Source organism: Pongo abelii, chromosome 14 (genome assembly GCF_028885655.2).
Source record: "Pongo abelii isolate AG06213 chromosome 14, NHGRI_mPonAbe1-v2.0_pri, whole genome shotgun sequence".
Classification (NCBI taxonomy): domain Eukaryota; kingdom Metazoa; phylum Chordata; class Mammalia; order Primates; family Hominidae; genus Pongo; species Pongo abelii.
In genome coordinates, this window is record NC_071999.2 from 23428887 (window position 1) to 23453016 (window position 24130).

A 24130-nucleotide genomic window follows, 5' to 3' on the forward strand; every position below is an offset into this window, starting at 1 on the left:
AAAACCACACGATTATCTCAATAGATACAGAAAAGGCCTTTGATAAAATTCAACATCCCTTCCTGTTTAAAAACTCTCAATAAACTAGGTATTGATGGAACATATCTCAAAATAATAAGAGCTATTTATGACAAACCCACAGCCAATATCATATTCAATAGGCAAATGCTGGAAGCATTCCCTCTGAAAACCAGTACAAGACGAGGACGCCCTCTCTCACCACTCGTATGCAACAGAGTACTGGAAGTTCTGGCCAGGGCAATCAGGCAAGAGAAAGAAATAAACGGTATTCGAATAGGAAGACAGGAAGTCAAGTTGTCTCTGTTTGCAGATGACATGATTTTATATTTAGAAAACTGCATCATCTCAGCCCAAAAATTTCTTGAGCTGATAAGCAACTTCAGCAAAGTCTCAGGATACAAAATCAATGTGCAAAAATCACAAGCACTCCTTTACAACAATAGGCAAGCAGAGATCCAAATCATGAATGAACTCCCATTCACAACTGCTACAAAGAGAATAAAAATACCTAGGAATACAGCTAACAAGGGATGTGAAGGACCTCTTCAAGGAGAACTACAAACCACTGCTCAATGAAATAAAAGAAGACACAAACAAATGGAAAAACATTCCATGCTCATGGATAGGAAGAATCAATATTGTGAAAATGGCCAGACTGTCAAAAGTAATTTATAGATTCAATGCTATTCCTATCAAACTATCATTGTCACTCTTCCCAGAATTAAAAAAAAACAAAACAAAACTATTTCATATGCAATCAGAGAAGACCCCATATAGCAAAGACAATCCTAAGCAAAAAAAATAAAGCTGGAGGCATCATGCTACCTGACTTCAAACTATGCTACAAAGCTACAGTAACCACAACAGCATGGTACTGGTACCAAAACAGACATATAGACCAATGGAGCAGGACAGAGACCTCAGAAATAACACCACACATCTACGACCATCTGATCGTTGACAAACCTGACAAAAAACAAGCAATGGGGAAAGGATTACCTATTTAATAAGTGGTGCTGGGAAAACTGGCTAGCCTTATGCAGAAAACAGAAACTGGACGCCTTCCTTACACCTTATACAAAAATTAACTCAAGATGGATTAAGACTTAAATGTAAAATCCAAAACCATAAAAACCCTAATACAAAACCTAGGCAATACCATTCAGGACACAGGCATGGGCAAAGACTTCATGACAAAAATGCCAAAAGTAATTGCAACAAAAGCCAAAACTGACAAATGGGATCTAATTAAAGAGCTTCTGCAAAGCAAAGGAAACTATCATCTTGCAACAAAAGCGAAAACTGACAAATGGGATCTAATTAAAGTAAAGAGCTTCTGCAAAGCAAAGGAAACTATCATCTGGGTGAACAGGCAACCTACAGAATGGGAGAAAATTTTTGCAATCTACCCATCTGACAAAGGTCTAATATCCAGAATTTATAAGAAACTTAAACATATTTATAAGAAAAAAAGAAACAACCCCACCAAAAAGTGGGCAAAGTATATGAACAGACATTTCTCAAAAGAAGACATTTACACGGCCAACAAACATGAAAAAAAGCTCATCATCACTGGTCATTAAGAGAAATGCAAATCAAAATCACAATGAGATACCATCTCATGCCAGTCAGAATGGTGATTATTAAAAAGTCAGGAAACAATAGATACTGGCGAGGCTGTGGAGAAATAGGAACACTTTTACACTGTTTGTGGGAGTTAAATTAGTTCAACTATTGTGGAAGACAGTGTGGCGACCTCAAGAATCTAGAACCAGAAATACCATCTGACCCAGCAATCCCATTACTGGGTATATACCCAAAGGAATATAAATCATTCTACTATGAAGACACATGCACACGTATGTTTACTGCAGCAGTATTTACAATAGCAAAGACATGGAACAAACCCAAATGCCCATCAATGACAGACTGAATAAAGAAAATGTGGTACATATATACCATAGAATACTATGCAGCCATAAAAGGGAATGAGATCATGTCCTTTGCAGGGACATGGATGAAGCTGGAAGCCATCATCTTCAGCAAACTAACACAGGAACAGAAAACCAAACACCACATGTTCTCACTCATAAATGGGAGCTGAACATTGAGAACCCATGGATGCAGAGAAGGGAACAATACACACCCAGACCTGTTGGGGGGTGGGGATTGAGGGGAGGGAACTTAGAGGATGGGTCAACAGGTGCAGCAAACCACCATGGCACACATATACCGATGTAACAAACTTGCATGTTCTGCACACGTATCCTGTTTTTGTTCTGTTTTGTTTTTTAGAATAAAGAAAAAGCAACTAAAGACAAAATTGGAAACTTTAAGAATAAAAACCAGAAAGTTAAAAAGAAAAAAGAAAAGAAAATCTTTACCCTGTACCATTGCAAGTAGTCAACTGGGGGTTTCCTTGCTTCTTGAAACCTGGGTGAAACTCTCTAGAATTGTATACCGGTTATCAATTTATTGTCTCCCAGCTAAAATCCACAGTTCTTTGCTTGGTGATACTAGAGCTGGACTCTGTAAACTCTTCTCCTTTGCCAGCTGGGATAACTCTGTCCATAGAGGGCATGGGAGTGACACTGCAAGACAACAGAGCCAAAAAGGCACTTTCCTCTCAGGTCTCAGTCCACCTTTTGTTATTCAGAACTGGAGCCCAAAGGCCCTCACAGACCAGCCAGAACCACTTCCAATTAGTTCTGGTGGGCAGGTATAGTGACTTCAGCTGCACCTTCAGGACACACTGGTGGGTGGCTTCCAAACAGCTTTAATGAACAGCTTCCACGGCAGCTCCAGGGGTCCTTAGGCCACACACAACCCACCAGGCTGCAGCTATGAGCTGCTCCAGGGCACCACCTCTGTGGTAGCTCTAAGCCAGGCCCTCAGGCCACATTCTCCCACCCAGCAGGTCAATACTGCACACTAGTTCCAGCCCACTCACCCCTTCCACCAATGGCAGGCTCCTTCTACAGACTAGTTGTGGACTGTGCCATGTGACAAGTTTCTTCAGCTGCAGCAGGCTTTATATTCTTGTGATAGGCACAGCTTCTTGAAAAAGGCTGAATCTCTGCTTTGAGGTGGAGGAGGATACCTCTCCTAAGTCTTTAGTTCCTTCACGGTCCACTCTCCTTCAGCCTATAGGCAGTAGCTACTTTTTGACACCTGCTACTTCTGGACCCCTGTGAGTATTACTCCCTTAGTAGTCAATCACCTTCTACTACTTTTTTACATTAAATTTCCTTCTTCAAATTACTGGTTTGATTTCTGTCTCCTTATTGGACTCTGATAGAGATAAATCCTACCTTTAATTTCACAATCTAGGAATATTCAAAATCCTTCCAGGAGTGTTGCTAAGAACTGGGGCAATGGAGGTACTTACATTCTCCATGTCTTGTCTTTTGATTATCACTTCCATTCAGTGCTACTTCTGCTTAAAACCACGGGAGCCTTGTGCAACTCTATTGAAGCACTTGTGCATTTGCTAGACTTTACTTAAGATGGGCCGAAAGAAGGGGAGATCTTAAGACTACAGAGTTGCGTTTCCAATCCTGTCCTTCCTTCTCCATCCATCTCCACTCCCAGTACTCACTTCCCCCCACACTTCCTTATATGCTCCAAATTCTTCTGCTTGCATTATGCAAAGCAGCTTTCTCTCACCCCTGAAGCCTAGGTCAGCCACATTCAGGTTCTTTTTTTATTTTTGAGACAGAGTCTGGCTCTGTCACCCAGGCTGGAGTGCAGTGGCGCGATCCTGCCTCACTGCAACCTCTGCCTCCGGGGTTCAAGTGATTCTCCTGCCTCAGCCTTCCAAGTAACTGGGACTACAGGCATGCACCACCGTGCCTGGCTAATTTTTGTATTTTTGGTAAAGATGGGGTTTCGCCATGTAGGCCAGGCTGGTCTCAAGCCCCTGACCTCAAGCGATACACCCGCCTCGGCCTCCCGAAGTGCTGGGATGACAGGCGTGAGCCACTATGCCCGGCCTCACATTCAGGTTCTTATAGGGCTTACTCTCTACCTCAAACACATAGTATGTAAACCAAAGCCATTCTCTTGCTAAGAGGATTTTCAGCCAATTGTTAAGATACAAAGCTTGTTATATTTATATCTTCAGTTGGTGTAAAATGTGTAACATGCATTTGACTAAAATGCAAAAATAGTTTATTAATATAGTTGGTTTTTGCCATGTCAGGATTATTTTCCAAATTTAAAAATAATTTAATTGGCTTGAGGTTTACCAGTTGAAGCATCTCAACAATTGAAATGAAAATATAACTAATCTTATTTAAATTCTAAAATGAGTATTTGATATTTTAATGTGATAGCAAAGGACAAAATCTTGCTATATAAAGACAAATATAAATGTTAATTATATTAAAAATGCAATCTTATATGTAGTCACAGGTTAAATGGACCCATCTTTAAACTTCAGAGACAAAGGTATATCTATTATTAAAACATTATAGATGTCATCAATTAATTCACCCATTCAATAAGTATTTACTGCACCTACTATGTGCCAGACTTTTTTCTAGGCCCTTGGGACATAGCAGATAAGAGCAAAGTCTCTTATTTACTTATGTTTTCTAATGGGAATATGGGATGACACATCTCTATGGCTCTAAGTGTGTAATTTAATATATCTGAGACAGTAACTTAGCTGATTCTAACCACTTCTAGATATTGGTTGTCTAATATTTCTATAAATGCCAATCAAACCGAAGTTAGAGAAGGTCACTTTGTTATCTAATGCATTTCAGTTCATTCATTCACCCTAGATAAACATTTATGATGTGCCATTACGTGGCTGCGATTATTCTAGGTACTAAGAATACAGAGATGAAAAAGACAAGAGGCCATTCTAGTAAGGGAAGACAAAATAAACAAGTATATAAAATAATTTCAGGGCCAGCCGCGGTGGCTCATGCCTGTAATCCCAGCAGGGATTTTGGGAGGCCGAGGCAGACGGAACACGAGGTCAGGAGATCAAGACCATCCTGGCTAACACGGTAAAACCCCGTCTCTACTAAAAATACAAAAAATTAGCCGGGCATCGTGGCGGGCGCCTGTAGTCCCAGCTACTTGGGAGGCTGAGGCAGGAGAATGGCGTGAACCCAGGAGGTGGAGCTTGCAGTGAGTGGAGATCGCGCCACTGCACTCCAGCCTGGGCAACACAGTGAGACTCCATCTCAAAAAAAAAGAATTTCAAAGAGCGATAAGCACTATGAAAGAAAAAAAAACAACTGATAAGAGAAGACTTTTACATATTTATAAATATGAATGTAAATAAACATATCAAAGAAAATATCAATGAATTTGTATAAGGAATTTGTATTTATTTAGAATAAAAAATACAGCATTATAGACAATGTTATGCAAAATAATTTTATTTTTCAAACAGTAGTGGAAAAATTTTCCATTGAAAAGCAAACAACCACCACAAAAACCTGTTATGAATTTAAAAAAACCTAAAGTATCCAATATTACGTATAATTTGGAAAGAAAATTTAGGGAGTAAATGAAATATTCGTGCAATTAACGAGTGAACAATAACAAATAAAACATCACTGATATCACTGTTGTCAACTGTGAACTATATTGTATTTTACTTTGGCTTTGCTGTTTTTACTTTTCTTCCCCAGTTTTGGGCATTATTACAATGACTTAAAATAGTAATGGTGCCAGGTGCGGTGGCTCACACCTGTAATCCCAGCACTTTAGGAGGCTGAGGTGGACGGCTCACCTGCGGTCAAGAGTTCGAGACCCACCTGACGAATATGGTGAAAGCCCGTCTCTACTAAAAATACAAAAATTAGCTGGGCGTGGTGGCATGCACCTGTAGTCCCAGCTACTCGGGAGGCTGAGACCAGAGAACTGCTTGAACCCGGGAGGCGGAGGTTGCAGTGAGCCGAGATTGCACCACTGCACTCCAGCCTGAGTGACTGAGCAAGACTCTGTCTCCAAAAAAAAAAGTAATGGTTCAGAAAGTTTTTTAGTCTGATCATCTACTGTTGAGTATCTACTTAGTGATATGGAGGTTTGTTTTAATCAGTTTGGATTTGCCAATATATGATTCTAGCTTATAATAACGAAATACAATAGTAACCACAACACAGGGGTCCCTAACCCATGGGCCATGGACCAGCTAGGGTCCATGTTCTGTTAGGAACTGGACCACACAACAGGAGGTGAGTGGTGGGCGAAAAGAGCATTACTGCCTGAGCTCCACCTCCTGTCAGATCAGTAGCATTAGATTCTGACAGGAGCGCAAAACCTATTGTGAACTGCACTCCTATGAGAATCTAACTAATGCCTGATGATCTGAGGTGCAACAGTTACATCCCGAAACCACCCCCACCTCCATCAGTGGAGAAACTGTCTTCCATGAAACTAGCCCCTGGTGCCAAAAAGGTTGGGGACCACTGCCTTAACACTTCTATTATTTAAATTCCTGCAGGAAAGAAGTACACTTATACCTTTGCAACTCTAAAACTCTCTAGCTCCTAAACCTCCCTTCTCCATTGAAATAACTTTTTATAATTTCAAAAAATGTTATCAAGGCTTAAGAATGAAGCTATCCTTTTATAGCAGAATGGACTGGAACAACAGAATAAGTCTGTCTCCTCCCTTCTATGATTTCTGATTTTACATGTCTGAATCAAATATAACATTGTAATGGGAGTAATACTAAAAGCTTAGAAAAGTTTTCAAATATTGTTTTAAAAGCAGCAGTTTACATAGAAATAACTGATGTGCTGACATGATCTAAAACAAGCTCCACTAAGAATTTCTTTGTAGGAGGCACTATTTTGTTGGCCAGGTGTAACAATACCATACATAGACTTGCAATTCAGAGTCTTTACAAATTTATCTTTTAAATGTCTTTTGAATTCATCCATTAATTTAGCTATCATCAACTCTTTCCTGAATTACTGCAACAGCTCCCTAAATCTAGTTTTCAATTCACTCCCTTTACTAAAGTCCCAATACTCTTTCCAAAGGTCAGAAACAAATTTGTGATATAGTATTACACGAACTTATTTATGCATTAAATAACATGATATGGTGGCAGGTTTAAAAAGTGCTTTCATTTTGAAGAAGTGATACTCTGAAATACTTATAACAACTCTAATATAGTAGGAAAATATCTGAGATTTCTGTTGATGACAAAGGCAGTTACTGTAATACCACTATAGCTTGTTGCCTATATTCATTAAATGAAGAAAACATTAAACAATTTATGAAAAAAATGAAACACAATTTTTATCAATGAAATTTTGTCAATGAAAACAAAAATGTAATCTTTTTTCTAAGTTCATGGATCCCCTAAATTCTATGCATGGACATATGGGGGTCCATGAGGGTTGAGAAATCCTGCAATGGCTTCCTGCTGTCCTCAAGATAAAAATTCCTGTCACATGGCTTATGGGACACTTAATGATCTGATTCCCAGCCATTGCTCACACCCAGTTTTGAACCCCATCTTTTGCAGCTCTTACTCTGCTGAGTCAAACTCTTACTTCCAGATCTCTGTAAAGCTATTTCCTTTGCCTACAAAACTCTTCCCCTTCTCTTTGCCTAGCAAACTTGCAATCACCCTCCAGGTGTCAACCTACACATAATTCCTTCAGGAAACCAAGACTGTGTGAAATACCCTTCCACTATGCTTCCACAGCACCCAGTATTTAACCCTACCACAGCATTTATCACATTGTATTAAAACTGCCCTTCCCCATTAAACTGTAAGCACATAAACTGTGTCTCTAATCCCTGCTCCTGGCATATTGTCTAGCACAGAGTAAGATTTCAGTACTTGTGAAAGGAAGAAAGTAAAGAAAAAAGGAAGGTTCCAATTTATCTACTGTTTCATGACATGAAACTCTACCCTTAATTCCTGATTGACCCTCACAAATGCAAGCTGTTGGTCACAATGGGAACTAGGAAAGTGTAGGACTCCATTAATATAAATTTATATTTTTATTGGAAAAAAGCACTTAAGTGTAATGACTGAAAATGAAGGACATATTCACTATTATTATTGTTATTTTTTTTGAGACGGAGTCTTGCTCTGTCGCCCAGGCTGGAGTGCAGTGGCGGGATCTCGGCTCCCTGCAAGCTCCGCCTCCCAGGTTCACGCCATTCTCCTGCCTCAGGCCCCCGAGTAGCTGGGATTACAGGCGCCCGCCATCACGCCCAGCTAATTTTTTGTATTTTTAGTAGAGACGGGGTTTCACTGTGTTAGCCAGGATGGTCTCGATCTCCTGACCTCGTGATCCGCCCATCTGGGCCTCCCAAAGTGCTGGGATTACAGGCGCGAGCCACCAGGCCCGGCCGGACATATCCACTATTATTATAGGGCCACGTCAGGAAGAGTTTACCAACTTGGAATACCAATGTAACTATATTAATGCATAACATTCTATTGCAATGAAAGATTCATCACAAGCCAAAATTCTGGTATATATCTAGCTCAACTATGCACACCTGTCCCTAAAGTAGTGGTGGTAGAGGAGAATTAACAGGCCCACCTCTTAGGGAAATGTATCAAAATCACTGAGGTGAAGGCAAAGTTTTCAAGCTATAGGTCCTCTCAATCCTTCCTGTATTCAGCCACTGATGCTGAAAGGAATGTCCACCGTGGTGGCAAAAGGATGAGAACCACTGTCTTGGTCCAATAGCAGATCAGGCAAACGCTATGCCAACAGACCTTATAAAACAATTGATAATAAAATGGTTTCTGTATTACTTTAGCTAAGATTAAACTTAGAAAGCTACAGGGAAGGAGAGCTGAGAGTTGGGAAGAGAATCCAAAATAACTACACTAGTGTGAAGCTTTTAGAGTCAAGTCAGGGATTTAAAAGGAGAAAGATTAGAAGTGGGCCAGAAAAAAAAAAACAATTAGATGGATAAGTGAAATCAAGAGTCTACAAATTGCAGCTGGCAGGTGAGTGGTATTTAAGTCTTGTTCTAGGGATAGTGAGTGGATCACTTTAGTGGGAAGGTGCCTGAGTAGTGTCAGGTCAGAGTGTGAGTATAAAAGGCTCTGAATGACAAAGTTTTAAAATGTGCATTTTGGCCGGGCGCTGTGGCTCACGCCTGTAGTCTCAGCACTTTGGGAGGCCAAGGCAGGCGGATCACGAGGTCGGGAAATCGAGATCATCCTGGCCAACATGGTGAAACCCCGGCTCTACTAAAAATACAAAAAAAATTAGCCGGACGTGGTGGCGTATGCCTGTAATCCTAGCTACTCGGGAGGCTGAGGTAGGAGAATCACTTGAACCGGGGAGTTAAGAGGTTGTAGTGAGCCGGGATCGCGCCACTGCACTCCAGCCTGGGCGACAGAGAGAAACTCCGTCTCAAAAAAAAAAAAAAAAAAAAATGTGCATTTTACTCTCGGCAAAATGAGACACTACTGGTTTCTGAAGAAGGGTACACTGTGTGGTTAAAGTGATACTCCGGAGAAGATTAATCTACGGGACTCAAAAACAGGATGAATCGGCCGGGCGCAGTGGCTCATGCCTGTAATCCCAGCACTTAGGGAGGCCGAGGCGGGCGGATCACGAGGTCAGGAGATCCAGACCATCCTGGCTAACACGGTGAAACCCCGTCTCTACTAAAAATACAAAAAATTAGCCGGGCGCGATGGCGGGCGCCTGTAGTCCCAGCTACTTGGGAGGCTGAGGCAGGAGAATGGCGTGAACCCGGGAGGCGGAGCTTGCAGTAAGCCGAGATAGCGCCACTGCAGTCTAGCCTGGGCGACAGAGCGAGACTCCTCTCAAAAATAAAAAAAAAAAAACAAACAAAAAACCAGGATGAATCAAGGGGAGAGAAACTAATGATGAATACACTGAACTCCTTGCCACAAGATTCACAAAAATGCTATAAAAACACTAGATGATAGATCTTTCCATTATATATATTTACAATGTAATTATAATTATGTGTTAATACAAACAAGCAATATCACTTGCCAATACTTAATTTTAATTCACAAGGCCTTTCCTCTCTTTTTTGTTGTATCCGAATGTTCCTTGAGTTTTTCGCTAGAAAGGCATAATGTAAATCTAAAAAAAAATACTACTTTTAATTTTCAAAAAAGCTCATATGTAAAAACTTACTAAGTCTACAAAAATTTTAAAGTACTACGCATTCAAATTTTTCAAATGCGTTACCACATTATTTATCTTGAAATAGGGAACTTGAATCTTTTTTTTTTTTTTTTTTTTTTTGAGACGGAGCTTCGCTCTTGTAGCTCAGGCTGGAGTGCAATGGCTCGATCTTGGCTCACTGCAACCTCCGCCTCCCGGGTTCAAGCGGTTCTCCTACTTCAGCCTCCCGCCACCACGCCCAGCTAACTGTTTAGTAGAGACGGGGGGGCTGGGGTGGGGAGCGGTTTCACCATGTTGGCCAGGCTGGTCTCGAACTCCTGACCTCAAATGATCCACCCGCCTCGGCCTCCCAAAGCCCTGGGATTAAAGTCGTGTACCACCGTGCCCGACAGACTCTTATCTTTAATAGATGGCGGTTTTAGGAGCAATTTTTGCTTAGAACTTATGGTCCACTAAGATATTAAGGTTTATAATCATGCAATAATGTTCCTTAAAGTTGATAATAAAATCTGGAAATCAACAGGTTAATTTTTATGGCTGACACATTAGTGACTTAAAAAAGCAATCGACAGAACGTCATCATGCTATACAAAGAAAAGATCGTAAAACTTAGTTGCAAAGGTTAACAAAGGTATATCCCTCAGGGGTAACTGGACGCAAACCACCTGCGGATGTGAATGCCACTTCACTGACCAGAGAGGGAGCAAGGGGCGAGGCGCAGTGAGATTCTGAATTAGGAGCCTCGAATTAAGACATGTCTACGCTCATCACCACTAAATTAGTGCGGCCAGTTTGTGGGCCGTGGTGTTCAGCGTCCGCGGGGTTCTCCCAAGGGAAGCAGAATCTCCAGTCACCAGCCTCGAAGGCCCTCGGGGGCTCAAGCCGGGGGCCAGTCCAGGAAGGAGCGAGTCCCACCAGTCGCAGGGCGCCCCGATCCGCAGCGGCACCTCCACCCACGGCTCCGGGAGAGCCGCCCAGCGCCAAACCACTCCCCGCCAAAGGGCGTCAGGGGAGGGAGGAGCTTGACTGGGGCTAGCAGAAGGAGTTCGTCCCGTACCTGTGCCGAGACTGTGAGACTGCCATCCCGCGCCGCGACATTCACGCGGCTGTGGTGCCAGGCCGCTCCTGCTCCTGCCAGGGCCGCGCCGGCCACTGCTGCTGCCAAAGGGCCGGGACTCCGCACAGCCTCTCGGCTGACAGCGAGCCCCCGCCGCAGTCTTCCGCCCCAGGCCGCCAGCCGAGCGCAGCTCCCAGCAGCCGCCGCCATCTTTGCGGAAGCGCGGCTACACGGCGCTTCTCTCCCGGCGCTGCCGCCTACCGCCTGGGAACTCTCGCGACATCCGACAGGCTTCCGTCCCGCCTACCGGGCGTGCGCCGTGGGTGCGGTTGCGGAGGCGACGCTTGCACCCGCAAGAGGTGGCCTTCGGTTACGGGGCTGCCTTCTGAGGCTGTGGGGATGGGATAATAGGAAGGGTATCAACACAGTATAATATGACTTCCTAGTCCAAAACAAGATAGTGCCCTCGGTTGTGTGGGGAGGTTTCTCCTTTTCATTTTTTCATCTTGTAAAACTGAAACGTTTTTTGAAATAGTCTCTTCTGCATCTGTGTTGTTCAAGTCTTCCTATGCTCATAGTCTTGACTGTTCTTTCATTTCTGCTAAAAGAACTCTCAGACAAGGCATTCTGTTTATTCAGTCACTCACTATTTGCTTATAATGAATTTAAATTCAGTTTCAACAAAAGGTTTGATAGTAGCTCTTATCCTACCTAGAACTAAAAGTCAGAGACAGCAGCACACCAGCCCCATGTCTCTATCATCAGGGACCCAGAGGTTTTCCCTAGTGCAGGCTTAGAATGATACCTCAGTCCTGGCTGTTCCATTGGTGATAAGTGATGTAGTGAGGCAGACTATTTGGTTTTATTTAACAGCCTCCAATCCTCCATTGTTTGGTCTTCACTTTTCCTGACTGACTCTCTTTAATAAACTCTTTGTTCAATCTCTGAAATGTCCCTAGCTATTAGAAGCTTTAGTTGGGCATGCAGTAACGGAGCCAACATTAAAGGGGCAAAGACTCCTAATCACATAATCACTGCTGTCTTGAAGTTTTGCACAAAACAAAACTTCAAGAAACAAAAACAAAAACCTGTCACACGAAATCTAATTTGATCATTCAGTGGAAGTTCCGTGGATCCCTTTGTTATTATCTGCCCTTAATCCTTGCTCTCTTTCTCTTAGCCGGCTTGTCTAAATTAATCTGTAGTCAGAGGTTCCTCACTTTTCCCTCAGCTTCTGGACTTACTTTTCAGTGTGCCTTCCCAGGTAGGAAGCAGAGAGATGAGCCTCCCTTCACAGACTTGTGAGCCAGACCTCAAGGTTTGAATCTTAGCTCTACCAGGATGATTACTGTGGTTTGGGGCAAATTATTTAATCTCTCTGAGTCTCCATTTTCTCATTTGTAAATAACTCACGATTTGGTAGATGATCACTGCTATTTGGGGTAAGGTATTTAATCTCTTTGAGTCTCAGTTTTCTCATCTGTGAACAACCCTCTTACAGTTTGGGGTGGGGGAGCTAAATGAGATATTTTATATAAAGTGACTAGCCAAATGCCTGGCACACGGTAGGCTCATGACAGATGTGCGTTTACTGTGGTCAAGGTTTGGTTTACTTCCGCCCTGTGAACACAAATGAGCTTGACTGAATGTCAATGATTCCAGATCACTAGCCCATCTTAACCTGAGATTTTCATGCTTTTTCGTATCTAGCCCGACTTTGTCAACCTCTGGACTGTTTTTCACCTCTGCTGACTCTGGTAGCTTTGGCACATGTCCTGCTTTTCTGGACTATTGACATCTAGCTTGTTTCCTGGTGATTATAGGACTTCTAGGATATGTTTGGACACCCTGGATGTCTTACCTTGTAGCTTATTCTTGATTTCCAGAAACCACAGTCTTTACGTGTATACTTCTAACTGCCTAATTCACACAGTTCCTCTAGGTATTTAATGAAACCTGGCATCTATTACTCAGTTATTGCCTTAAGCCCAAGATAAGTTTAGATTCCTATTAAAACATGTGGCATATTTAAGAACATTGTCTTTCTCCCACAATTTGACATCCATGTGGGTGAGATGTCTTCCTTTTCCCTGTTTCTCTAGCACCTAGCACAATGCCCAGCACATAATAGACATTCAATGAGTGAGTATATAAGTGAATAAATAAATGGCACAAATGAAACTCTGGGGTTCATATTTCTATGCTTTGGCCATCCGAAATACAGAAGTATGTTATTCCTTTGGGGTACTTTATTTTCAAAACAAAAGCTTCTTTTTATTTTGCTAAAAATCTTTGAACCCACTTGGAAAACAGTGTAATTAGTTATTTTTAAAATTTTCATTATGTGCCCAGGCATCTAGAACTCTCACTTATAATTCAATGTATTCAAACTTTTCTTATGCAGAGGAAACAAATTCTTATAATAGAACCAATCTCTAGTCGAGTAACCATTCGAAGTATGAAATCTTCCTTGGCAGCTGCTGACATTTGTCTAAGCACGTTGACAATATTGGTCTTTTTGGGCTCCAGCTTTGTTCATTTCTTCATCATCAGCTGTAAAGTCCTGGGCTGGGATGTATTTTCAACCATGCAGTTTATAAACCAACCCCCAAGTAAGAAGCTGCTTCTAAAGCTGTACATTGTATGCTGTTTTAAATAACTGGACGAAAACAGGATGGAAATACTTATTGTTTCAAAGTATTCTTAATTCACTTACTCCTGCCCTTTTTTCTGAAGAAGAACGAAAGTGGTATGCAGAAAAACTGCTCTTAAGGAGCTTTATTTTCACTGGAGAGGCTAGGCTTGAATTTCAAAACAATTGTCTCTGTTATACGGTGCAGAGAGGCAAGGGTGTGGTGGGCTGGCGCAGGCAGAAAAGCATCTAGGGAAGACAGAATACTTGATCTGGAACTTGCTGGGGTCTGAGGCAGGGTGAGAGCCTGGGGGAGGCTGCATACAGTGTGTGCTGACAGGCTTGGAGCAGAAGGGCTAGCTGGGGACTGACTTGGAGTGTCCTGAGGGCCAGGCAGGGGCCACACAATGATCTCCAGTCTATGCAACAGCTGTCAGCCCCCTTGTCCCTCTGCACATTTGTCACTGGCGTATTCATGCTTCCCTTTCAGTGTCCCCACCCACCTTGAGGCTGAGCTCCTCTTCTGAATCTCAGACGCTCCACCAGTGTATTTCTTCTGCTTGCCCAGACTTTGTCCTGGCCTTTCTTAGCCACTATCCACACGCTTCTTCAAATTATTTCCCTTTTTACTGACAGTCAAAACTTCGATTCCCTCTGGGTTACTGGTCTTGAACAAAAGAGGTCAACTAGTTTTTCTGACTGAAGATATCTACTCCTTTGTATTTCCATTTTAAAAGAAATTATTAACTCAAACACATCTTTGATCTTAGCATGTGTGGGGAGAAAAACAAATTTCTATTGGATTCTGAAAGATTGTTTACTGCTCTATTCCAGAATAATGTGCACTGAGACAGATTATCTTAGGTGGAGGAGAAAAATTATGGGAGATCTCAAAAGATTAGTTAAAGAAGTTGGACTCCTATAGGAATGAAGTAAAAAGCATTTGCATGGACATTATAAAGAACCATTGCTTGGAACAGTCAGAGGTTGAACTATATTTATGGTGGATAATTGTGTAGCGGAGGGTATGAATCACTCTCAGAGGCCCTAAATGAGTCAAAAGAACTGCTAATTATGTCTTTTTGTGCAGTTTGGGGCCATGAGTAAAAATATCTGAGTATCATGATTGATACCAGCATGTGTAGAAATAGGTTAAAATGAAATCTTACTGACAGTGAGAAAGCAGTGCCCAGAGGAGTGTTATGTGTGTCTTTCAGATCCTCGTCTGCATCTCATTACCTTCCCTTCCTCCCAGTGCAGCTCCCATTACCTTGCGCTGTGATGATTGTGACCATCTCTTAACATGTGCCTTTGCTTCATCTTTTTCTTCTCTGAAGCATCCCACAGATCTACGTTAGATCAATCCTCCTAAAACATTTCTTTCACCATACATCCATTAGCTCTGTGATTTGCCCTTCCTAAGCCTCTGTCTCCCTGTTGGAAAATGAGGAGATGGGTTTCAGTTTATTTTTACACTTCTAAAATTCTTTTTGTATGCCACTCCAAAGTGTCTTTTTTTTCTCCTCAGTTGACAAACTGTATCAAATGTAAAATATGTGCCAGGCATGGGACCACACGTTGGAGACAACAAGGACAAATAGGATAGAGCTTCCCGGGCAAGGGCTGTGCTCTCATACATTGGCCTGTGCCCTCTATGCTGAAAACTTTTAAAAGTACGTAACCCCCCATTTATGTGTGTTTATTTCTTAAATCTACACATTTACAACTAAATGTTAAAAGCCACATAGTAAGAATGTAAATGATGATGTAAAGATGAACTAGTATTTATAAAATAAAATTGTATTTTTATTATTAAAGATGCAATGAATGTTTTATTCTAAAACTGTTAGTATTTTAGTGAGATCTATGTGATTAACTTGGCTTCATTAACTTGGAAAATGCTGATTTAGGTTTTATGAGATACAAGATCTGGTATTACGTTGAGTTAATTTATACATTAGTTTTTGATGACTGTCATAGCTCAAAAAGGTGCCTCACAAAAATATATTAATCTGAATGGAAGGAGTGACTGTACTGTTAGTTGAGGTAATGAAACCATTATACTTGTCTTTTTTTAGCTTTTTCTTATGAAAAATTCAAATATATATAAAATTAGAGCGACTAGAATGATGAGTAGAGCTGGACTTCCACAGTTACAAACTCATGGCCAGTCTTATTTCATCTCCACCTTCTCCTTTTCCCTCAATTAGATTATGTTGGCATAGCCCCCAGGCTCATATAATTTTATTCTACATATTTTATTATGTATTTTTATTTTTATTTTTGTGTGTGTGTGTGTGTGTGTGTGTGTGTGTGTGTGTGTTTGAGACAGAGTCTCACTATGTCGTCCAGGCTGGAGTGTAGTGGCACAATCTCAGCTCACTGCAACCTCTGCTTCTGAGGTTCAAGCAATTCTCGTGCATCAGCCTCCCGAGTAGCTGGGATTACAGGCATGTGCCACCATGCCTGGTTAATTTTTGTATTTTTTGTAGAGATGAGGTTTCACCATGTTGATCAGGCCGGTCTCAAACTCCTGGCCTCAAGTGATCCTTCCTCTTTGGCCTCCCAAAGTGCTAGGGTTACAGACATGAGTCACTGTGCCCAGCTCATTATGTATTTTTAAAAGATGAGCGCTCATAAAAAGAAAACCCACACACCAATATTTTGTTTTTGTATTTATTAATAATGCTTATAATCCAATGGACACAAACATTTACCGAAGAAAAAAAGTTGTGTAAGTTGCTGAAAATGCTAGGAGGCTGGGGGGACACTAACAGAAAGAAGATTAAAAAGTCTGTTGTATGAGTGTTGTGTAACACTTCCACATCTCAGGGAGAGGGATCTGTGTTGTCATAAAGTAATTACGAAAATTAGTGACAGCACAACATTTGAGGTTGCAAAAAAATATTTTTTCTGGAAACACATTTATGGAACAGATTGTGTATGTCAGAAGAATTTGACTGGTATTTTAAAATCCGTTATATCTCCAAAGTTCGGTGTAGCCCACCAAAGGAGACAATTCACACTTTCTTTCCTTTGCTCCTTTTCAGCTGTAAAATGTACATCTCAAGCACATCAAAGATGGTGACAGAGAAGAGTTAAGAAAGACAGCACATCCAGAGGAGCAAGGGACAAGATCTAAATAATTTCATGAAATGTTCCTTGATCCCAAGATTTCTGCAGAAATGTTCAAGTCTGTGATATGTATTCTTGTGCACTGAGACATCCAGAATTTAATAGCCTGTCCTTAACTGTGCAGAAGACCAAGCCACTAAGTAAATGCAAATGCTTTGACATTTTTATTGTTTCTTAAAAACCCAAATACAAATTTCAATTTCATCATTCATTCCTTTTCCCCAAAGCCAGTCTGCTGGTTAGCTGTCTTTAGTCTACAGCATGGTGTGAACACGTGGTGTCGGCACCACCGCCCAGAGGCCATCAGCAGGGCAGGAGGCTGGGCATCTGGCAGCAGGATCTGGCTTTTCTCCAGAGCTTCTTTCTCCAATTGACTGGGTTGCCCTGAGTTTCTTTTGCGCTTCCGAGACTTGGATACACTGAGTTGGTCACCATTCAGTGGCTCTCACAGACAATGACCTTATGGTCTTGTCTCCAGCTAGAGACAGTGGAGACCTGGCAAGGAGGGTGGAGCCAGGTATGACAGATAACTCCCAGGTTATCTGGGACAGGCCTGCGCCTTGCACACAAGCAGACTGGTGGCCAGGAGTGTTGGTGACCACTGCCACCTGCTTGGCCTACAGGCAAGTGATACCACAGCTTTGATTCATTTGCCTCATCACTTCCTCTGGCCACAGCCACAGTGACCTCTTCCAGTTGTGAGGACTTCATGGCAACCTTTGGGTGTTGAGAGTTTCCCGGGAGTGCTTCAGATGGGGGCAAAGACCTAGGGGCCAGGACGTGTTTGGCAGAGACAAAGAGCTGTCTCACAGGAGCTCCTGCCATCGGTGGGGGCTTCACACGTGGAGCCCAGACACTGGGACTGCTGGGGTCCGCTGCAGAGCTGTACCTAGTTTGGGGGCACCTCAGCCTGGGGGCTTCCCTAGGCAGAAGCACCAGCCGGGTAAACTGAAAGGGTCTTCTGGGCTGCTTGGGGAAGGGGTGACCACGGAGGTCTGTCTTCCAGGAGACAGCCACAGGATGCACGGGAGGTGTGATCTGTTTCCCCCCAGGGCCTCTGAGGGGGGGCACCAGGCCCAAGAGATCCCCTGGCTTCCTGGGGTGCCCGAGGCCTGCGGGCTGGTGGCTGGCAGGGCTGGGCCACTCCTCCACCGGCAGACCTGTGCCAGAACCCTGGGTGGGGTTCACGATGAGGAAGCACCCAGACCCCAAGAGTGTGAATGGGGCCCTGGAGCAGGCTGGCCAGTGGGTCGAGCAGGTGCAGCCCCAAGTGCACGGTTGTGAGAGGTGAAGCCTTCCAGGCTTCTGGGTCAGGTGAGGACTTGGAGAACTTTTATGTCTAGCTAAAAGATTGTAAATGCACCGATCAGCACTATGTGTCTATCTAAAGGTTTGTAAATGCACCAATCAGCTCTCTGTAAAATGAACCAATCAGCACTCTGTAAAATGGGCCAATCAGCAGGATGTGGGTGGGGCCAAATAAGGGAATAAAATCAGGCCACCCCAGAGCCCATCACGGCAACCAGCTCGGGTCACCTTTCACACTGTGGAAGCTTTGTTCTTTCGCTGTTTGCAATAAGTCCGGTTGCTGCTCACTCTGGGTGTGCACCACCTTTATGAGCTGTAAGACTCACCGGGAAGGTCTGCAGCTTCACTCCTGAAATCAGCGAGACCAGGAACCCACTGGGAGGAACGAACAACTCCAGATGCGCTGCCTTAAGAGCTGTAACACTCACCGCCAAGGTCTGAAGCTTCACTCCTGATCTTTAAAAACTAACAGTTCATCGCGAGGGTCCTTGGCTTCATTCTTGAAGTCAGAGAGACCAAGAACTCACCAATTCCGGACACAGTCGCACGCTGGGTAAGGAGGCAGTCGCGGCGGGGCTGCTGGTCACTGCGTGTTCTTGGGCGCATGGGCGGTTCGACCTGCTCTCACGCAGAGGCCTGGCGGGTGCTGGGCATGGCAGGGACGGTGCTGCTGGGGTGCCCTGCACTTCTGACTGCAGGCCCGAAATATCCTCGTGGTATTCTTATGCCATATCTATCCTCCACTTGGGGGACATTTGTCTTCTGAAGGCTTCAGACTCTTTGACGCCATCGAATGAAATGAAAAAGCATTTCATAGCCACATTTTGACTTATTCCGGAGTACTGTAAAGACTACGATACGTTAGACATTTTATTCTTACAAAATTAAACATGGGTGGTTTCTCAATCTCAGCACTATCGACACGTAGGGACAGAGAATTCTTTTTTTTTGTTGGGGGGTGGGGGGCTGTGCTGTGAACCACAGGGTGTTTAGTGGAATTCCTGGCTTCTACCCACCACATACCACCTGCCAGTAGCACCCCCACTCCACCCTGCCTCAACCGTGAAAAGCAAACATCATGTCTCCAGATGTTGCCAAATATCCCCCGGGGGACAAAGTCACCCTCAGCTGAGAACCACTGCCCTAGAATGTCAGCTCCAGGAGGGCAGTCAGTTTTGCATATTCTGTGCATCCCTAAATCTGTGATGCCTACAACAATGCCTACCCCTCAGTAGGCACTCAGTAATTACTTCTTGAATGAATGAATGTTATCTTAGTGATTTTTATTACAATGGGAAAAACCTGTTGTAATAAAACTCCTGTTTTTTCAATGGGGTTTGTGAATTTCTCACTTGGGACTTATGAATATGCAAGCTGAGTAAAATTTTGTCAAGTACTGGATTGAATATTCCTGAAAAAAATGTATTTGTAGAGGCTGGTCTTCATGCTTTGGATAGTAGTATTGAGTTCTTATTCTGGCTTCATACCATTAATAGTTAATATCTTAGGGCTTAATGTACATTCAGGATTAGGTTCATTATTAATGATAGTGGATATAAATCATTTTTTTCGAATTACCGTTTTTGGGGACTGATTTTATCTGATTAGATAGTTGTTTCTATCTTATAGTAAAGCTGGAGAGCAGAAGCATGAGCCCTGCTAGTTTGTTTTTGTTCACTGGCATTTTAATGTTTTAGCATCATCCGTCTGTAGAGTTTTCGCAGGACTCTTTTAAAGCCAGATATTGGCCAGGGACGGTGACTCACGTTTGTAATCCTGGCGCTTTGGGAGGCCGAGGCAGGCGGATCACCTGAGGTCAAGAGTTCAAGACCTGCCTGGACAGAGTAGTGAAACCCTGTCTCTACTAAAAACACAAAAAATTAGCCGGGCATGGTGGCAGCTGCCTGTAATCCCAGCTACTCGGAAGGCTGAGGCAGGAGAATCACTTGAACCTGGGTGGCGGAGGTTGCAGTGGGCCAAGATCATGCCATTGCACTCCAGCCTGGGCAACAAGAGTGAAACTCTGTCTCAAAAGAAAGAAGGAAAAACATCCAGGTATCCATTCTCATCAGGCTTATTTTCCTTAACACTAGATAATATAACTGGTAAATCCACCTAACTGGGTGCACAGAAACTGCAACCCTTAACAATTTATTGAAAGCTCACGGTCAAGTAAGGACACCTCTCATGAATCCTTCAAGTCACAGAACTTACACTCTTTTGTCTTGCATATCATGACATGAGGCCATCTTACTTAGGGCCTATACTATATATATAGATATAGTTCTTTTTTTTTTTTTTTTTTTTGAGATGGAGTTTCCTTCTTGTCGCCCAGGCTGGAGTGCAATACCTCGATCTTGGCTAACTGCAACCTCTGCCTCCCAGGTTCAAGCAGTTCTCCTGCCTCAGCCTCGCGAGTAGCTGGGATTACAGGCACCCCCCCCCCACCACGCCCAGGTAATTTTTGTATTTTTAGTAGAGACAGGGTTTCATCATGTTGGCCAGGCTGGTGTCAAACTCCTGACCTCGGGCGATCCACCCACCTCAGCCTCCCAAAGTGCTGCGATTACAGGTATGAGCCACGGCGCCCAGCCTATAGTTCTTAAAATATATGTATTATATATAAAATATATAATATATAAAATATATTATATATACTATATTTATAATATATATAAATATATGAAATATACTATATATATAATATATATAATATATAATATGTAAAATATATTACATATAATATATAATATATAATATATAAAATATATTACATATAATATATATAATATATAATATATAAAATATATTATATATAAAACATTATATATAAAATATATAAAATATATTATATATAAAATATATAAAATATATTATATATAATATATAAAATATATTATATATAATATATAAAATATATAAAATATATTATATAAAATATATAAAATATATTATATATAATATATAAAATATATTATATAAAATATATAAAATATATTATATATAATATATAAAATATATTATATAAAATATATAAAATATATTATATAAAATATATAAAATATATAAAATATATTATATAAAATATATAAAATATATAAAATATATTATATAAAATATATAAAATATATAAAATATATTATATAAAATATATAAAACATATTAAATATATTATATAAAATATATAAAATATATTATATATAAAATATATAAAATATATTATATAAAATATATAATATATATTATATATAAAATACATAAAATATATTATATATAAAATATACAAAATATATTATATATAAAATATATTATATATAAAATACATAAAATATATTATATATAAAATATATATTATATATAAAATATATAAAATATATTATATATAAAATATATAAAATATATATTATATATAAAATATATAAAATATATATTATATATAAAATATATAAAATATATAAAATATATATTATATATAAAATATATAAAATATAAAATATATAAAATATATATTATATATAAAATATATAAAATATATTATATATAAAATATATAAAATATATTATATATAAAATATATAAAATATATTATATATAAAATATATAAAATATATTATATATAAAATATATAAAATATATTATATATAAAATATATAAAATATATAAAATATATTATATATAAAATATATAAAATATATTATATATAAAATATATAAAATATATAAAATATATTATATATAAAATATATAAAATATATTATATATAAAATATATAAAATATATTATATATAAAATATATAAAATATATTATATATAAAATATATTGTATATAAAATATAAAAAATATATTATATAAAAAAATATATTATATATAAAATATAAAAAATATATATAAAATATATAAAATACATATAAAATATATAAAATACATTATATATAAAATATATAAAATACATTATATATAAAATATATAAAATACATTATATATAAAATATATAAAATACATTATATATAAAATATATAAAATATTTAAAATATATTATATAAAATATATTATATATAAAATATATAAAATATATTATATATAAAATATATAAAATATATTATATATAAAAAATATAAAATATATTATATATAAAATATGTAAAATATATAAAATATATAAAATATAAAATATATTATATATAAAATATATAAAATATATTATATATAAAATATATAAAATATATTATATATAAAATATATAAAATATATTATATATAAAATATATAAAATATATTATATATAAAATATATAAAATATATTATATATAAAATATATAAAATATATTATATGTAAAATATATAAAATATATTATATGTAAAATATATAAAATATATTATATGTAAAATATATAAAATATATTATGTAAAATATATAAAATATATTATATAAAATATATAAAATATATTATATATGATATATTATATAAAATATATAAAATATGTTATATATAATATATTATATATAATATATAAAATATATTATATATTATATATTATATATAATATATAAAATATATTATATATAAAATATAATATATAATATATAAAATATGTTGTATATAAAATATATAAAATATGTTATATATAATATATAAAATATGTTATATATAATATAGAAAATATATTACATATAAAATATAGAAAATATATTACATATAAAATATAGAAAATATATATAAAATATAGAAAATATATGAAAATATATAAAATATATTGTATACAAAATATATAATATATAAAATATATTGTATATAAAATATATTGTATATAAAATATATAAATATATATTATATATTATATATTATATAAAAAATATATAATATATAATATGTTATATATTATATGTAAATGTATAAATTTTATAAATTATATAATTTATATATAATATTTATAATTATAAATTATATATAATATATAATATTTATAATTATAAATTATAAATAATATATAATATTTATAATTATAAATTATATATAATATATAATATTTATAATTATAAATTATATATTTTATATAAAATATATATAATGTACATATTTTTTGTTGGATTAAAATTAACAATGCGTAGAAGTTTTAATATTTTGTTCTCATACCATTGATTTATCCCATGTGGTATGACACTCCCCTTTAAGAACCCCAGGCTAGTGCATTTTACATCACATCCAATCTCCTCAGCCTGGCATTCTCAGTTGTGGCAGAGACAGTGTTATACATTCACCAAATCTCATTTTATTTTCTTTTTCTGGGGCACACGGAAGATACATTTCCCAGCTTCCCTTGCAGTGAGGTGTGGCCATGTTCTCACACTCTGGCCAATGGCATGTGAGGAGAGCTGACTGTGTCCACTCTCAGCCGAAGTAGCTAAGAGCCAATGTACCTTCCTCCATGCCCCGCCTCTTCGTCTTCTGCAGGGCTCTTAGAGGCCATGCATGCCAGCAGGGATAGCTAGGGTAGGTCACTTGTTGACAGAGAACTGCTGAGGAGAAACACACAATCTACATTTCACTGACTTTCTTGTGTTAAGAGACTGAGGTTTTTGTGGTTGGTTGTTACAGCAGCTGGCATGGATTACCTTGACTAATACACTGGCTATCTATTAATATTCCCTATGTAAATTATCCAATGCAGCTCTCAATTATTTACTGTCTATCATTGCCATTACTTTGAAGAACATTGTACACAGCAAAATGAAACCCAATATTATATTATTAAAAGACTGTTGTTGAGGCTTTAGCTCAGTAAGCCATATTGTATGCCCTGATAAGAATCAATAGGGGAAGTTTCTCTTAGTTCTAGTGATAATAAAAGACCCCTCACCTT

The 24130-nt window shown here is 38.7% G+C and overlaps 1 protein-coding gene and 1 long non-coding RNA gene across 2 annotated transcripts in view; one reads left to right on the forward strand and one right to left on the reverse strand.

Moving 5' to 3' along the window:
- Nucleotides 1-11507, reverse strand: part of MICU2 (mitochondrial calcium uptake 2) — a 112752-nt gene extending 101245 nt beyond the window's left edge. Inside the window, exon 1 of the mRNA XM_024230994.3 lies at nucleotides 11197-11507. Coding sequence (XP_024086762.1) covers nucleotides 11197-11406 — 210 coding nt within the window. The 5' untranslated portion in view covers nucleotides 11407-11507. The remainder of the gene's footprint in view (nucleotides 1-11196) is intronic.
- On the forward strand, nucleotides 11457-17122 carry LOC129049445 (uncharacterized). The gene is made up of 3 exons (XR_008512528.2): nucleotides 11457-12514; nucleotides 15357-15501; nucleotides 16879-17122. It is a non-coding gene; the product is annotated as an uncharacterized LOC129049445 (long non-coding RNA).
- Nucleotides 17123-24130: the final 7008 nt, after the last annotated feature.